This window comes from Xenopus tropicalis, chromosome 1, assembly GCF_000004195.4.
Source record: "Xenopus tropicalis strain Nigerian chromosome 1, UCB_Xtro_10.0, whole genome shotgun sequence".
NCBI lineage: Eukaryota > Metazoa > Chordata > Amphibia > Anura > Pipidae > Xenopus > Xenopus tropicalis.
This window is the reverse complement of record NC_030677.2, coordinates 160,433,696-160,452,981: the sequence shown is the minus strand read 5'-3', so window position 1 is coordinate 160,452,981 and position 19,286 is coordinate 160,433,696. Positions and strand designations below refer to the sequence as shown.

General features: G+C 40.4%; 1 protein-coding gene across 18 annotated transcripts in view; it reads right to left on the bottom strand.

Annotated features, from left to right (window-relative positions):
* The window catches only part of ncor2 (nuclear receptor corepressor 2), a 225,847-nt gene that overhangs the window by 120,379 nt on the left and 86,182 nt on the right, over window positions 1–19,286 (bottom strand). For all 18 annotated transcript variants that reach the window (XM_012969087.3, XM_012969081.3, XM_012969148.3 and 15 more), the window contains 3 exons: window positions 12,044–12,223; window positions 5,957–6,070; window positions 5–61 (listed from right to left, as the gene is read on the bottom strand). In XM_012969087.3, the coding sequence (XP_012824541.2) occupies window positions 5–61; window positions 5,957–6,070; window positions 12,044–12,223 (351 nt within the window). The remainder of the gene's footprint in view (window positions 1–4; window positions 62–5,956; window positions 6,071–12,043; window positions 12,224–19,286) is intronic.

The window sequence follows — 19,286 nt, the reverse complement described above, 5'->3', positions numbered from 1 at the left end:
TTACTAGTTCCACATGGGGTCCAAGACCTTCCAGTATCCGGTGGGCTGCCTCAGCTTTTTTCTGCAAAACCAACAACAAGCTATGTTATTTTGTTAGCAAATATTTAATACAAAGGGTCAAAACGGCAAAACACCTACAATGCAGCAATCAGAACATTATTATATACAGAATATAGTTTTGTCTGGGCCGTTTTAATAAGGTTTGAGTGTCAATAGCGCTTAGGTTTTCCATGGATGACTAGGGGAGTTAACTTGAAACAGTGCTATTCAACTAGTTATTGAACTAGTCATTAGTCATCGACTAGTCACATAATTTATGGGCAAATTAACTTCTTGGGGAGAGAGGGGGAAAGGAGGATAGATTTCAATGCAAGTAGAAAAGGAGGCAATATGGGAGGGAGAAAGGATGAGTACAGAGGGGAGTATGAAAAAAGTTCAGGGGGTTTGAAGAAAGTGGAGAAAGAAATGCAAAGGAAGAAAGGAAAAAAAAAAGGGTTGAATGGTAATTAGTTTACCTGATTAATAGAAACAATACCTAAAATAAGAAGGGGGGCTGCAATTTGCCAGGCTTGACAAGGACACAAATATACCTGGTCACCCAGCACTGAGTTTACTGTAGATTAACTGCAAAGTAATCTAACTGAAAAACATTTTGGCAACAGGTTATCTGCCAAACAAGGAAATGCCATTAAAATACACAGAGCAAGAGATCAGATGCTCTACTTGACAAAGGGGCCTTTGTGAAAAATCTGACACCAAAAATGTTTAAAGACAAAGGTTGGCCTTCATTATAAATACTGAATGACACGTAGTGCACATTTCCAGTAGAGGAGAATTTGGCCACATGCTTACCCACACAGATATTTCACTCCTACAAAGAATCATTACAGCAAATTAGCATTACCCTCAGTATGGGCTTAGCATGATTCTACTTGCCATGAGTGGCTGGAGTACCATGCCAGTAACCGATTCATCACTTTAACATGTTGCTTTCAGTGTATAATTTGGGGTAACAGCAAAAAAAGAGATTGGCGTGTTAGAAAGATTTATTTCACTTTTCCCTTGCCCGTGCCCACCTCCTGCTATGAATCAACTTGTTGTGTATAGCTCTGTGAATGGCATTCTATCTCAGTGGGCTCTGCAGGATGCCAGTTATTAGTTAGGAGATTAATAAAATGTACCAGTGCCAGTCTCAGCATGGGGTGGCACACAAGGCACTTCCAGCATGTTCTGCTCTGAACACTTTCTCCTCTCTCTGATAAATGCAACTCTCAGAGGAAATAGTAATGAGAAATTAACAATATAGAAGCCTACATTATGCTTCCACATTTAGGCTGATATTCCCCCCACCCCAGTCATCCATTAAATATGTTCAATCCCTCGAAAAGTCAAGTCATCTTTATTGTCATCACATTTGCATATAAAAAAAATATACACATGAGACGAGATTGCAAATTAAAGGCCCACCCAAAAAAAAAAAATCAAAACATATTACATTTCACATACATGCATACTACTAACCAAGTGCAAAAACATATTATATTTATACAGAGCAAGATCAAGTTACTAATACATATCCTAAGGGCAATGTCACACATTGCCTCCCACATGGTCAAAAAATGCCCAAAACTGTAGTCCCTGTCTCCAATAAGTCCCTGCTACCACCCTTTCCCCAACTGACTTTGTCTTAGAAAGACCCTATGAAGTGTGTTTAGCGTTCTGAGTGGCACTAAGGTGGCTAATCTATTGGCAGTAAAATGCCTTTCCTTCTCCTTTAAGGGTGGAGACACACGGAGCTACTCAGTATAAGCTACTTGTCACAGCTGCTAAATGCCAGAAAATACCCTGCCATAGAAAATACTGAGAATTGCCTTTGCTAAAACACACATAGAGACAATTATCACTTAGTGATCAGCATTGTCTTTTTCAGTAGCCACGACTAGTAGCTGCTACTTGTAGCTCTGTGTGTCTTCACCCTAAAATTCTGGCAACCATCTTCTACCATCCCCTTATCAGCTCGGAAAGAGGGACACAAATAAATGCCGCGCACAGTGCCCATGCCCACTTCTGCAACCACACCTCCTAAATACCACTCCCATTTAATGAAGTTTGGCAGCTTATTTAAAGTTTGAACATATTTCTGAGCGTTTTGGGGTCCTGTTTTATGTGTTATTACAGTTTTGCTGAAAAAGCTGAAATTGCCCTCTAAGCTGCAAGTCTCAGTTCCCCTAAGTAGACGGGGAGATTAGTCGCCCGCGACAAATCTCCCTTGTTGCGGGCTACTAATATCTGGGAGATTAGTCGCCCTCAACAAGGGAGAGACCTAAGAGACCTGTTTAGCTTATTAGTAACAATTGTATTTCAAGTGCAGGGAGGCTTTTTACCTTTCTGGGCTAATTATTTCATTAAAAGTGAGAAACAATGTTTCTAAGTGCAGGTGACGCTTGTTAAGATTTCTGGGCTCTCTGCCAAAAGCTACTTTTAATTAAATTTGTATCTTTTTTAGCTTTAGTGCAGGAGATCAAAGGGAAATGAGGGACTTTTCAGTAAGAATCCAGGACTGCCAGTTGAGCTGTCAAAAGAGGGACTGTCCCACAAAAACCAGGACAGTTGGGAGGTATGCATTAACAGGACAGGTCAATAATAAAATACAATACAAAACACAATTACACTAGTATGTTAGTCCTTTATAAACAGGGACGAGTAAGAAACACAGTTAAAGCAGAAATTGCAGCAATAACAATAATAATTTATAGTTCTATACAAAGGCAGAGCTGGGTAAATTTGCAAAAGCTGTGAGATAGAAATCTTATTCCAACTATAACACTTCATAAATAGGCTCCTATGAGTGTGCAAAGCTGGCCCATTGCACAGATCCCAAACCACAGAACTTAGGGAGAGAGATTTTATGAGTAATAATTGTACCATTTTCCAACATAATCTAAATATTCTTTTTCATATACAAAAAAATAATCCAGAAGAAACAGCCTGTAATTTAAGTTTATACTAATTTTATACTTTTTCAGCCAGAGGTTTATGCAAACATGATACTATCTGCCCATTCTTGTAAGATACACACTATCACGCTTCAGCATTTTTGCTTCCGCCACCATGCAAATTCACCCCACTCCAGTCACCTCTAAGCCTGGGAAATGAATGATACATGACTAGGTACAATCAAATACTACTTCTTGTTCTAAACACTGGAGTGTGCAAAAACTGGGACTCATAGCCACCAGACCCCAAACCAACTCCTGATACATTTATTACAAATCAAAACCTTGTTTACAGGGCTGGAACAATATGCAAAGATCTCTGAATATGCTGCATGCCACACACTGTGAACCCATGCTGTGTAAATGCGTCAATGCGGCTTGCTAACATAGTAATAAAAAAAAAAATCAATTATGTTTATTGTTCTTAAAAAAACAAGAACAAATGACATATACACACCTTTAATTGTACGTATTAATATACATGTGTGTATATGGATATTATTGTGCGTGTTTGTGTCAGTACTTGTCCTTCCACACTCATTATAACTGCTGTAGGTTGGCTCAGTAGCTGAACAGTACGTGTGAAAGGTAGAAAGGAGACAAAGAAATGTTGTGTCCTCAGATGAACTGTGCAACAAGGGAAGTCGATGGAGCAGTAATGCGTTTGGCTGCCGCTAAGGGGCCCCCACACACTAGCCTAGTAGCAGAGACAGAAAAACCCATCTATTTTTCCTGAGACTTTAGATATGAGGCTGGGGGAAGGGAAGTTGGATCTTCCTGTTGTGCTTGAGGCACAGAACTATAAAGATCAGGGGACTACAGAGATAGAAAAATAGGTTAATTTGTGTAACACATTAGAATTCACAAAAAGAACTGTTGAAGGAACACAGTAGATACTGTATATAATGTGCATGTTCCACAGAACTGAGGGAGGTGTACCGATAGAATGTGTTACCACGTTTGCACAAACAGGCAGCGCCATGGCAGTTGTACCATGTCTGCAAACCCAAAGCAGCCAATCAGCAGGCAGCATTTACCTATATAAAGGCAAACATATACAAATTTGCCTAACAACTACATGCATTATATGTTGAATGTCAAATCTAAGGGTGAAGACACATGGAGCTACTTAGTAACAGCAACTTGTCACAGCTGCAGGCGAAAATGTAAATTGCCGGTGGGAGGGCATACGTGGCGCATCGATTTCCTCAAATCGCGGAAGTTTCCTCCAAAGGCAATTTACATTTTCGCGGTGTGATGGCATTACGGGAAGATTAGTTGCCCACGACAAAGGGAGATTTGTTGCGGGCGACTAATCTCCTCTGTGTGCCACAGCCCTAAGGATTGTCACCATTCTTGTTGATACAGTATGCACATAGATGAACCACAGTGACTGGTATGCAAAGATGGTAGGCCATGACTGACAGATACAATATAAGAATAACCATGCAGCCTTTTTAATGTGCTGAGGAAGTAACCTGGTCAGGTCAGGAAACCTGCATGTTGTGGGTAAGATTTTTGGAAGTGGGTAAAGATGAGAGTCAGCGGGTCGTGGGTCTGGTTGCAGGTCTTATCCATATTTATTTTATTATATTACCTATAATATCTCCTTTACTACTTTAAACATTTTTTCTACCCCCCTGTTCACTTCAGATGACATCACATCCGGTTTGCAGAAACAGCATTTCCTGTTAAACAGTAGTCAGTAGGTCATGGATCAGGTTGCGGATAAAGCAGTTGCGGGTCGGTTAGGGTAGCAGGTCAAAGCAAATAAAAATGCAAGTTGTGGGTCCAGGACTCAAAAATTGGTAGTCAGCAGGTCACAGATCAGGTTGCGGATAAAGCAGTTGCGGGTCGGTTAGGGTAGCAGGTCAAAGTAAATAAAAATGCAAGTTGTGGGTTCAGGACTCAAAGATTGGTACAGGGCAGGTCTCTACTTTCCACTTTGATATCTCTCCAGCTTTCAGATGGGGGTCACTGACCCCAAAAGCTATTACTCAGTGAGTCGACAATTTTATTATTGCTACTTTTTACTATCTATCTTTTTATTTGGGCCTTTTACTATTCATATTCCAGTCACTCATTTAAACCACTGCCTTGTTGCTAAGGTAAACACAACCCTAACAACCATATGCTGAAATTCCCAAATGGTGATGAACAAAATGCTAAATAAAAGAAAATCCACAAAATTGCAAATTGTCTCAGGATATCAGTGAGACACCATGGTGAACAACCCCTTTAAAGATACTGGGTGTGAATACTAAACAGAGTAATATGTTTCAGTATAGGTTACAGCAGCTATGCAAGGAGCAAATTACACCAAAGATACATACAGAATATATAGTAACAATAAAATAAGTATAGGAGGGTCAGGGGCAAAAAGCCGCTCCTGGTAACTTTAAGAGCTGAATTTCCGGTTTTTAAACCGGAAATTCGGCTCTTCTAGTGCAGAGAGCGCAATTGCGCTCTCTGCACTAGCGATCTCACCGCCCCCGGACCCGCTCCTGCGCTCAGAAGGTAAGCGCTGGGGAGCGGGGGCGGCATCCAGGAGCCACCTCAGGCGGCGATATGTCCAGAATCGCCCCTGAGGAGGGTGTATACTAGGTATGCACTGAACCCAGGGATTCGGGCGAATACCGAACCGAATCTGAATCCTAATTAGCATACGCTAATTAGGATCCAGACACAGACATTTAACCCTTCCATGTCCTCATTAGCATATGCTAATTTAGATTCAGTTCAGCCAGGACTGTGGATTCGGCCGAATCCGAACCCTGCCGAAAAAGAACAAATCCTGGATTTGGTGCATCCCGGGTGTATACAACTTAATGCAATATAAAAAAAGAATATTTAGCAAGGTGAGACTGAGTAGGGAGATTTCAGATTAAAATAATCAAAACCTACGAATTAAATGCTAATAAGGTTGACCAAACATAACTGGGCCTGTATCAGAGTCTTACCCTGTTCTCATCGTAGATAATCTGGACCAAACTCCGGTGCTTTGATTCAACAGGAGGGGGTGAAATTGGTTTCTCAGGTTCAAGTGGTTTGGCAGCTTCCTCCTCTAACTGTTGCTGTTAAAGAAATGAAAACATTTTTGGAGATTCAAAGTAAAAACAGAAAATTAATTTTTTCCTACTTTTTGGATAAGGGATCTTTCTCTAATTTAGATCTTCATAACTTAAGTCTGCTAAAAATCATTTAAATATTGAATAAACCCAATACGATTGTTTTGCCTCCAATAAGGATTAATTATAGTTGGGATCAAGTACAAGGTACTGTTTTATTATCAGTTTTAAGAATAAGAATTATTTGCTTATAATGGAGTCTATGGGAGATGGCCATTCCGTAATTCGGAAATTTCGGGATAATGGGTTTCCGGATAAGTGATCCCATACCTGTACTACAATACATAAACACATGATATAAAAAAACACAAAATATGACTAGAATTAATCAGAATTCCAAGCAGAGAGAGAAAACAGAATACACAGAGGAGTTTAAATGAATTCAGCAATAGGAGTAAAGTGATACCTCTTTGAAATCTGACAAAACTCTGGGGAATATATTAATTCATCGAGGACCTCTATATTTATGTGGCTGTTTGAGTTGAGGGCATACACGTACAATACGATTATGTTTTGGCTATAGGTATATGTGATCTGTTACAGAACTACAGTTCCCAGCATCCCACTTTCAACTCATATGTCTGGGAGGTGTTGTGGCAGTTACAGTTACATTAAACTACTGGAACATGCTTATATATTTGGCCCACTGGAGTTTCATCATATTAGATAGCATTATTTATTCTCTGAAAAGTCTGGTCACAAATGCATTTGATTTTCACTTTGTGAGCCCACCCCCCAGAGAGGAGATGGAGCGCACACAATGACCTCTCTGTTTGCTCTTTGGGAGAGGAAGATCTGGTTCTTATTTCAAGTCTGGGGCATTTTTAGTTGAAATTGGCAGCTGCTCTCTCACAGATGGACAATGTGGAACTGTTTTCACAGCAGCGTGTATGAAGCAAAGACTACTCTACAGAATCCGTTCAACACATATCACATCCCCATTTCTTTCAGCTCCTAGGGGATCAGGCACTGCACACAGAAGCAAAGGTGGATCCTGTGACTCCAGGACAGAGCACTGACAGAAGAATAAATCTTATTTACAAGTACAGATTTGTTTATATTTAATACAATGTAAAGTGGTCATACTTATTCAGATTTTAGTCTTCCAACAAACGTTCACCGTTTTCGGCCTTCTTTTCCATATGCAAATTAGGAGTCCGTTCGGTATTCTGCCAAATCTTTCGCAATGGATTCGGGCTTTGGCCAATCCTAAAATAGTGGATTCGGTGCATCCCTACTGGAAATGCACTGCAGATCCCCTAAGGATATTGTCACATACACAACACATGCGCAGATTTTATGGTTATCCGACCAAAATTTTTTAGCCTGTCCGATCGACTTAACAGCCCATTTATGATGGTCTCTTACAATTACATCAGTGTGTGTATGGCCAGATTTAGAGAATAGCCCAGAACTGCCACTAAAATTGGGTTTCTTTAGACATATATAACCCGGCAGAGTAAATATTGCTATAATGTTTTTAATGAGCCAAAAGTACTAGTTTTTGGGTACACTGCTTAGCACTGATACATTGCAGTGCTAAGCACTGGGTCCTAGGTTTGATTCCAGCCAGGGCACTATCAGCAAGGAAATGATAGGGGTCATTTACAATTCAGATGCAGTGTGAAAAAAAAGAAGATTACCAGTTTTCTTGCACTTTGCGCACCACATCCTGCTTTGTGTAAGTTCCTGAAGGCCTCTGTGTTCCATTTTGCCCCTTAGGCAGTGCAGTGGATGGGCAGGGGGAGACAAAAGCGTCTCCTCGCCTGCTCCCTTAACTTGCATGTCATTCAAGCACCCAAGTTAGGGAGTATGTGGAGAAGCACCCTGCACTGGGGGCCAAATGCTGTCCTATGACTTACAGGTAGTAAGGTCAGGGCTCTCCTGTGCCTTCTGACCCTTTTTTATACAGTTATTACAAGGTAAATTTTAATTTTAAAAGTCTGCTTGAAGGTGACATTTTTTGATGCAAAAATCAGAAGTTATTTATAAGAAGGTTTATGATATCCACTGCACACGTCAAACCACAACACTCACAAGGGTTGATTCACTAAGGTGCGTTAAAACGAGCGCTATTTATAGCATGCAGTAAAAATTTTACCGCGTATTAACGCATGATTCACTAAAAGGATACTTGCGTTAATTTAGACACAATGTGTGTTAAGTTACTAAGACTATTTTCATGCTGTATTTGACGCAACGTACGCTAATTAACGCAGCACGCACCGTGTGCGAAGAAACGTACGCCATATTAGCCATACACGCCATTATTTTCGGAAAACTACTGTTCTGAAAATGACCATTTCCCTGCAAACTGGAGGCTGCATCACTCTAGGGCAGCGTTTTTCAACCGCTGTTCCGCGGCACACTAGTGTGCCGCGAGATGTTGCCTGGTGTGCCGTAGGCAGGGCCGCAATTTTTACTTTCAAAAAAAAATCCGGGCCCTGTCATTGGTTGCGCCCCGTGTGTACGGGTGACGTCAGTACGCACGGGGCGCAACGTTATAAAAGGGCCTGTGTGCGGTCGCGTGTAGGCAGAAGTGCAGAGGCGGCGCGCGTGAGGGGAATATGCTGCTGAAGCCGCCGAAGAGTAAAATGCTGCTGGGCACCAATGTATTAGGGGGGGCCACGGGGCACACTGACTTATGGGGGCACTGCTGCTGGGCACCAATGTACTAGGGGGGCTGGCTCTTGGCACCAATGTACTGGGGGGGCACTGCTGCTGGGCACCAATGTACTAGGGGGGCACTGCTCTTGGCACCAATGTACTAGGGGGGCACTGCTGCTGGGCACCAGTGTACTAGGGGGGCACTGCTGCAGGGCACAGAGTTAAATTTTTTAACATTTTCTAATGGTGGTGTGCCTCGTGATTTTTTTCATGAAACAAGTGTGCCTTTGCCCAAAAATGGTTGAAAAACACTGCTCTAGGGCCAACACATACTTGAATAAATCCCACTGCAAAGTCCATATTGTGTTGCCAAAAGCTCATGAACTGTACTTTTCTATAATTACCGCCTGCCCCAAGAAGGTGTTAATTTTCGCACAGACTAATGCAATATTTAGCGCGTCTTAGTGTTTGTGAATCATGCGTTAGTATTATTTCTGCGCGCTAATTAACGCAATGTGTTAAAATTAACGCATACGGTTGCACGCTATTTAACGCAAGCTATATGCGACTTAATGCATGTGATCATACTTTAGCGAATCACATGGGTTTTTTTTGCATCAATTTTAACGCAAAAAAGCATGCAATAAAGCTTATCGACCTTTAGTGAATCAACCCTACAATCTTTCTTTCATTTGCGGATGGGGTTGCTACTTTCTGAGTTCACAAAAGCAATATTTGAAACACCTTTTCACACTGCATTTTTTACATTAACCACTACTACATGCAGGTGGTAGCATTTTAAAAAATGTCCTATTGGTTGCTATGGTTTTTACTACATATGGAAGATAAGAAAATGTAGTAAATCACCTTTAAAGGAACATTAACACCAAAAAATAAAAGAGCTTTAAAGTAATAAAAATATAATGCACTGTTGCCCTGCACTGGTAAAACTGGTGTGTTTGCTACAGTAACACTACTATAATTTATATAATAAGCTGCTGTGTAGCCCCGGGGGCAGCCATTCAAGCTGGAAAAAAGGAGAAAAGGCACAGGTTACATAGCAGATAACAGACAAGTTCTGTAGAATACAATAGTGTTTTATCTGTTATCTGCTATGTGCCTGTGCCTTTTCTCCTAAGAATGGCTGCCCCCCATACTACACAGCAGCTTATTTATATAAATTATAGTAGACTTTCTGAAGTAAACACACAACTTTTACCAGTGCAGGGCAGCAGCACATTATCTTTTAGTTACTTTTATACACTTTCATTTTTTGGTGTTACTGTTCCTTTAACAATGTTATTGTTACTGTCCAGTGAAAGTCTTACACACTGCCCTACATGGACTATATAATTTCCTTTATGATAATAACATTCCTAAGAAACATTCAAGTTTGCTGATCATAAAACCTGTGCCTCATTGATAAAAACCAATAGCAGCTATATTGGTCTGTGGGTAGGATCTGATCAGTTCAAACGCTGAATGTCCAATTAAAAACTGCCGGGTGAGATTTAGCCGATAGGGTTTCCATGAAAACTGGAGAAACTGAGATAAAATGTCACTTTCACCACAGGTAGTGGAGCTCTGTAAAGGGTTTACTACTTCCTATTTCAGTGTTGTTTTCTAGCAAAACAGAATTGATGATCCCATCTCTTGAAGGCACATTATCACTGAATTGATTCAATTCTTGAAGATTTAAACATTAAAACTGTTTAAGTGAGTGAATAAATTAATATTTCATGTGGGTAAGCGAAATAATATTTTCCCTTTAAAAGTTATAACTGGTTTCTTCCATATACTTTTATTTAATCAATTAATGCCATAGGATGTTCTATATACTGTTTTGCAATGCATTATGCTAAAGCTAAACTATACCCCAACATCTAACTGGTCAGATACAGGGTTGGACTGGGACGCCGGGAAAAATTCTGGTGGGCCCCCAGCGGCCCAGACCCGACCCTTGCTGACACTCCCCCTGCCCGACTGTTCCTCCTGATGTGTTAAACTTATGCGCACTCAGGGGAGGACATTGGGTGGGGGCCCCTGCGGGGGGGGGGTTAGGGGACGCGGCCGGCGAGTGCACCTGCAGGGTCCCTGGGGCGGGAGTCCCCAGGCTTGTTATTCCTATCATCTACATTCAAAATGATTTTTTGCAACAAACCGATGCAGTTTAGTTGTAGCCTAAACAAACTGCTAAACAGAGTTGTGTTCTTTTAGACTTCACAAAACACATATTTATGATGTAGGTTTGAAAGCTCAAAAACCGTTTCCAACTTTGCGCGACTTTGGAGAGCCAAAGCGATGCACAAGCATTTCCACCAGCAACTTCTATTATTGCTGATGAAAACACGTCGGAGTGGTTAGTTGCCTACTGTAGCAGAGATCTATAGCAGGCGACTAACGTGTTCCATGGGCCATCAGCCTTATACGGAAGCCCGTTATCCAGACAGCTCCAAATTACAGGAATGGCATCTCCCATAGACTCCATTTTAATCCAATAAAATCCAGTTTTAAAAATGGTATCCTTTATCGCTGTAAAAATAAAACAGTAGCTTGAACCAGAAATTATAATGAATCCTTTTTGGAGGCAAAACAATCCTATTGGGTTTATTTAATGTTTAAATTATTTTTTAGTAGACTTATGGCATGGAGATACAAATTACAGAAAGACCCCTTATCCAGAAAACCTCAGGTCCTGAACATTCTTAATAACAGGCCCCATACCTGTATTATATAAAATGCCATGCTTTCCAGAGCCAATGAAAACATTTATTCAACACAACTATTTACTTCACTATTTACAACCACAGGGCAAAATTATGAAAATTTAAAAAGGGGAACCCCGATGGCGTTTCAGCAGTTCAAATGTTATCACACTGATTAACACTTTCCCGACTGTCATTAACATTTTTCTGACAGTCAGCAAAGTGCTTTAACGAGCTGGGACATTTACAATGCATTAGCTGCTTTGACAATTATGCCAATTTGTCAGAAAGCAATCAACAGCTTTAAGCAGTCAAATTCTTTCCCATGGGGTGTTTTTGTGCAGTGGTAGCACAGTACTGTAATGCTCTGACAAAGTAAAACAACTGTGTTAATGTTAAGGCAAAACAATCTATTCAGTTTGGTCAAGTTCTCTTCCACACTACTTTATATGGAACAAGCAGTAAACATAATTTGCCTTTGGAAGGAAAATACATGTTAATCTACCCCTATATGTACATTGTTCTTTATTAGATGTAAATAATTTACTGACGGCAATTAAATTAGGGTTTACAAATAGCCAAAGAATATTAACAGCTTATCACAAACCTGTTTTTTCTTCAGTTTGGATATCTGCTGCTCCACCATGATGATTTCCCGATCTACTCTGTCCATATTCTGGATCAGTTCTTCCTTGGAAAGCCTGGTAGGCAGAAGATCTAGATCTCCATCAGCTAGAGGAGGACTGGAAGGGGATACAGGCTCTAGCTTCCCACTCATGCAGCGATCCTATGGACAGCAAGAAGAAGATAAGAAGGAAATTCCAAGAATGGAGCTTGTTCACATATATTCAGTAGAATCTTACTCAGCTCTTTCTTCCAGAAACAGTGACCCCAATGTATTTCACCTTCGGTGCTTAGTCACTATATTCCCTTCAGCTATTTCCCAAAAGGCACCTTACATGATTACCCAAAAAGCAGAAACATCTTTAAAGGTACCCAGTCATTACAAATACATTTGACAGAACAATAAAAGTGCTGATGCATGAGAACAGAGTAGGGTACAGACCAGCCCAGAAACATGAAAGATAATTAAGCATAAATGCATTGTGATTATAGTTCCGTTTGACTTTTTTTTTAATACATAATTTGTATTAGGTACATATAATTTTAATGAAAAATAAAATAAAAATACATTTTCTTATACTGCAGTAGGAGTACTGTCGTGATTTGTCACTTTAGGGCAAGTGTTACCAAGATGAGCCCCTTGGACACTATTCAGCCCAGCAAAGAAATGAAACAGCAGCAAAGTGAGCACAGATCAATGTAACGTGCACTTACAAGATCCCTTATTTTATGTATTATCAACCAAGAGCACGTCCTTCTGCAAAGAAAGCCTGCAGAGAATCTCAGCCGGAGCCTGATGGAAAAGTGAACCTGACAACTATATATCTGTTATGGCAGACAGTAAAGACATATTTAGTTGGTCTTTAGATTCAGCTCCAGGTGCACACACAGACTACATTAAAAGAACCCTGACACACTATTGCGTGTATAAGGACAAGAGGCCTTCTAAGAATTGACACAAAGATTTATTTACACGTTACTTTCCATCAATCGAACATACCATATCTGGAATATATTAAAATTCTAATCAATTACAAAGAAGCATATGTAGCCAATAGGTCACAACACTCCATGTCTGGCCACTGATGTAGAACAATGTTCTATATTAGGGACAATGTTTGTAAGGAATTGAAAAATAAAACAGTATCCACGCCCAGAAATGGAAGGGTTAACATGTCATATGCATTCCCTACTAAGGCTATTAAAATGATTGCCATGAGAGAGGAACCTAAGCTTAAATGGCCCTATGCCAACAAACGACACTACCCCCTCCAATGAAACCTAACTCTCTCTCGCTTTTGAAAGCTGCCACTGGGGGCTGGTGTACCCTCGACATTCGTCCCTGCACACCAGCTGCTCGCTGACAATGACACTGTTATACAGGCCGCTGCCACAGCGTAAGTGACATCATGACTTTCAGCGCCCAAGCAACTGTGTCCTGTGTCTCTGATAAGGTTTCTCCCATAGTACAGATAGCTCCATACATGTTACTTGGGTTACTACCATTTCAGTGAGTTGCTATTCTGTGTTTGTATGAATGTATAGTGTCAGGCTAGCTCACAAATGAACCTGTAGCCGGCGCTTTGCAGAAATGAGCTGCGAACCTGAATAATTAGGAGTAATGAAGTAATGATGTGTGTTTGCTCATCTAGCAAATTATTCAGGCAGCGACTGCAGAGCAATTTCAGTTACCTGTTATTTCCATAAACCATTAACTACAGTGCCGTCCAAGTTTGTTAACCTGTCACATTAACCCTTCAAACAACAAGCGGGGAGGCAGCAGCACCAGAGACAGTGTCTGCAAGGAAGTCCATTAAACTGGACCAAAGCTGCTGGCCCCACAAAGCAGCCACAACAACACAAAGAGTGTCCTAGTTCCCACAACCTCTTTCAGAGAGTTCCATGTAAGCAGCAAATCTTTGTGCCCTAAGACCACTTACCAATTAATTTGGCCAAGGTGTCTGCTTGATCTCATTTTGTAGAAACATTTTGTGTGCAGTGGTTTAAATAAAAATATGCTAAAGCAGTGAATCTGCGTGAAGGTGCTCTCCTCTTACTTTGTAATGCACCAAAGGGCCAGGCTGTGAGCCATTGGGTATTGATGCATTGCGCTTGTGAGCAGCAAGGCTGAGCGTTTGAACACCTACATTTTGATCTTTGATCTCAGTTTGTGCTTTGTTGAATTTATCTGCCTTATTATAGTTTTCAGCTACCTCTCAAGGCACATGGAATAATGGTTTAATCCTTCCAGTACATCAGGGTTAAAGGGGAACGCCGGCTTCCGAACCAAAATTTGTTAAAGAACCCCACATAACACAGAAACCCCTAATATGCCTATCAATCTAGTCTGTTCCTTCAAAAAGTATAAATAAATAGCATTTTTATTTGCTGAAATCCAGCTGCAAACACAGCCCTTCTCTTTCTGCATCATTTGAAATCCTGGCAGGGGAGGAGGTACTAAAACACTGATGTTACAAATTGTAACAACTTCTACATACCTTACAGACTGCATGCAAAAACGCTATAACCCACAATACATTGCACTGTGATGTTCCTTTCCTTACTGCCATCATGTGTGCAGGGAATTGTGGGATTTGCAGGATGCAGGAAGGCCGAGGACAGTTGACTACTGTTACATTTTATTTGATTTTCAAACCATATTATTACTTGTTAAAAATCATGGATGAAAAGACTGCATATTTTATGTTTAAAGTATACTGCAAAGTTGCTTGAAATTATGTTTTCATTTCAAAAAGCTTAAGTTGTTTGGGTGGCGTTCCCCTTTAAATATTATTATTGTAAATGTGGCCTTTTGCAATGTTTTAAGAATTCTAATTCTTTAGATCACAAAGTCTGATACTTAAAGGAGATTTCTGATTTTAATTAAAAAGACAATATGGTGCCCCACTGGGCTCCACTGCCTCCATCTGGGTGGTCAAGAACAGGGACTTGTATGTGAAAGCACTGGCCACCTCACAGAGCATCCAGCACTAAAAGCCACAGTTGAGAGTGCAGCATTTTAAGGGTTAGGGAAACTGCGATCTGCAACAGGTGTTGTACTGTGGCGCCTGATAAGTGCACCCCACTGATTCGGGGTTTGACAGCTTACTCTTCAGGTCACACCTTTTAAGCCTTTTTGTTTGATGATGGTGATGATGGCAATGTAATGATAAGCAATCAAGTTTTCAAATGTCATAAATATACATTTGATGTTTGAAGATAAAGAAATGATTTGTCTATAAAACAAACATTTCTTCTCTAATGAACAGATTTATCAGCAGCCATAGGTTCTAATTACGATCCCTCCTACCTATTCTCTGCATGTATGCAGCAGACTGTAATTATTACACCGCACAGCTAGATAATGTTATGAAGCTTCCATATGGGACCACAGCTTTCACATTCAGACAGATAATGCAATTATCCTCCAGAGTTGATAGCAGGCTGAATGCTGAGATATGATCTCAATACACCATTATTGGAACTGTGCTCTGAAAAATTTACACAAAAATGGCTTAACAACTGCAGTAAATTCCCATAACCCGAAAGGCTGGGAGTGCTAAAAATCTTGTCTCTGGAGAAGAAAAAAAGGGGGAAAAAAATCTCGTTAAGATGCAAACAGCAAACTCTGGCCATGATATCTATTAAGGCTGGCATGGGATTTAGCAAGGAATATATAGAGTTCTAGATGCGGCTCACACTAATTAGGCGCAGTCCTGCCCAAAAACAGGGTTTATGTCACCCTACAGGCAGAGCCATTTTACAGATTTGTAAGAACAAAATATGGCACTGAAACATCATTATCTTAATGGTCTCTTTAGAGGAAAGTACAAAGGAAAAGAAGAATTCTATATGGAAAGAGAAAAGCAAACACTTGTGTTATTACACAATTATGTGCCAGCACTCATGGCTTTAATGGGCTAGTACCCCCCAAATCAGTCAAATATCACCTATACACCGCTTCTAATATACAACGGGGTACATTTACTTACCTAGATGCAGTATGCATATGCAATTTCAAAAGCAATCAGCATGTTTTTCCCAAAATGCACCGTCTTTTTTCACAATTCTGATGCCACTGCAGATGCAAATGGGTGATTCTCTTAAGGCAAGAACTGTGCATGTGCTTCATTGAAAATTAAGAGCAATTGTACCAAAGTCTCTCTACTTTATGGTGTTTAGACTGTCAGTGTCATGTGCATCCTATTCTTCTCACAATGTGTGCGGAGCCTATTGACGCAGAGAGCTAAGGGAACCCTGGAGCTACCACCACCTCCTGACCAGGTTCAGTAGCACACAATTTGAAATGGAAGGCAGGAAGGACTGAGCAGCACTAAGCACAACTAAAAGAAACTGCAAAGAGCACAATTTGAACTCAAAACCTAATGAATGGGATTTTAGGCGCAACTCACTGTGGTGAAAAGCACAAGTTGCCCTCTGCGTTTGCGGGCGTAAATAAGCCCTAATACAATAGTGGTATCTACAGTCATTGATAAAACACTGACGATCTTTATATTTAATCTGTGATTTAGCATTGATGACAGGTTCTTACGGTATCTTATTGCAATACAGGGTTAATTGAAAGAGCCTATGATTACTGAACACCACATGGAGCCATTTCTAGCAACTGCATAAATTGCTATTGGATTCCACATTCTTCCTTGTTGCTGAATCTGACATGCACATTATTAAGAGCCGTACTGTTAAATCCTATTTTCAGGTTCCCATACTAAAGGTCTGAAATAGAATATTAATCCTTGTGGAGCAGAGCGCCCAGCAAATAACCCAATCTGAATCATGAGGCTTGCATGGATCTAGGTCAGGTTTATCTAGTGATTCTACAGCCTGAAGCTATTTCATTGCAAAACAAGTAACAAATGCTCTATTCCCTCCCTGCAGATTTACATCTGTATTAGCCACAAATTTATTGGTTTTCCTGGAAATTATGGCCTGTCTGTGAGAAGAGGCAGCGGCAATAACTTTTTATTGCATTTTCCCTGCACTGAAATGCATAACAATATATGTTTAACATTCACTGCTGGGAACCTCCAACCTGTTGTTTTCCAGTTGTTGCTTAAAGGAAAACTAAACCCTAAAAAAAATATAGCTAGAAATGCCATATTTAACATACTGAATTAACTGCACCAGCCAAACGGTTCAACATTTCTATAGTAGTTATTATCCAAGCCTTCACAGTTACAGGAGATCCCCATCTTGGATTCTGTTAGAAGTGTCAATGATTCCGAACATGCTCAGTGAGCTCTCAGCAGCTGTCAAGAAGCTATGTTTGGGGGTCTTCCCAAATTATCAAGCAGAAAATGAGGTGTGCACGTTAGATAAGCTGCTGTACAGGGCTGATTATTAAATTCTGATGCAAGTTGTGCTGGTATTAGACCTACCATGTACTAATAATCTGTATTAATTACTTATCAGCCATATACTGAGACTTTTATATTCTATATATACAGTATATTGTGAGTGGGTCCCTAAGCTCAGTAAGTGACAGCAGCACAGAGCATGTGCAGTGAATCAGTTGACAAAAGATGGGGAGCTACTCCACATATTTGGAGGCACAGATCTTAATTGCTAAAACATAATCTTCATTGAAAAACACAATGTGCAACATTTCTGCCCTACTTCTTTAGTTCTCCTTTAACTACAAATGTCTGCATAGCCTTTCTCCTTTAAAAAGATACAGAAGGAATAGATCATTTATTCCTTCTCTATTGGCACTAGAATAAAATGTTAACTTGTAGAATTAATTATTTGCAAAGTACACAGATTGATATATTAAAAATTACAAAATCCCTTAAAGGAGAAGGAAAGGTAAAAATAACTGAGGCATGCCAAATGTTAGACACCTCCAGTGATTGTGATCGGTTTTCTCATAACAGGAGCACCAACCTCGGGTATAAGGTAAGCGATTACCTAACATTTGGCACCCCCAGTGATCTTTACCTTTCCTTCTGCTTCTATGCACCTGGCAGGGGTTATCAGGTCTTAAAGAAGCAGTATACCCCCCCTTGTACAACATGTCAGGGTGGGTTCAGGGGTTTGGCCAAACCCAAAAAAGTGGGTTCGGTGCATCCCTTGATTATAAGTGAACTAGTAAAGCCAAGCTGAATCTATTCCCCAAATAATAGGATGAAATGACAATTATAGCCACATGAATCTATGTAGAAGAGGAAACACCAATAAATTAGAGCAATTATAAAGCACCAACATTCCCATGTCTAATGTGACAGAAAAAGAGTATAACTTTATTTGGGAATCTGTGGAATTGGTCCAAACAAAGTTAGACCAGGCAGTCCAGATAAGTGCATATCTATTTGTTTATGTGAGGCACTTTTCTACAATAGGAAATTCAACCTATTGGCAAACCTCTACCATTATGAGTGAACGTTGGGAGCTAGGCATTAGCTGGATAGCTACAATAATGCTTCTTTGGCTCCACATAAGACCACCTATCTACCACTTACAGACAAATATATCACTTAAGGATAGGATGGTTAATTATTGATACAATAATACTTGATGTGCTGAAAACTAAATGAAATCATTAAGCACAACTACCAGTGTTTAACATTTAGGGAAGCACAGAAACCATTGTCTATTTTTGGCATGCTCAGAGCGCTGAAAAGATTACTGCACTGGCTTTCCAGTCCCTGCTATAAAATCCTGTTCCTTCTTCTGCCAAGAATGGAAGCAGCTGACAAGCGTTCAAGGTTTTGGCAGGACATTCCCAACCCACTGAGAACACTCTGCTAAAACTGCACTGCACCACCGTGCTGCAGCACGTACCAAAGGCAGTCACGTTTCCCAGGCATAGAGACCAGACCAGATTGGCTCTGGAACCGCATACCAACATTTCTGAGAGTGCTGTGATTCAACTTGATGAGGGTAATGTAACAACAGGTGCAAAGTGTATCCACTTCTAGCAACCCACTGCAACAAATCAGCATGGGGTTTTCCATTTGAATGCAAACATCTCATTGGTTGTTATTGGTTACTAGTCCTAGGGCAAACAAATTACCACTCCAAGACATACATTTTAATTAAAAACAGAATAATGTTAAGAAAAATAAGTGCTTGAAGACAGAACTGAGCCTAAGCAGAGACTGAACGTGGTACCTCTAGATCAGTAATCCCCAACCAATGGCTCACAAGCAACAAGTTGCTCACCAACCACTTTGATTTTGCTCCCAGTGGCCTTAAAGCTGGTGCTC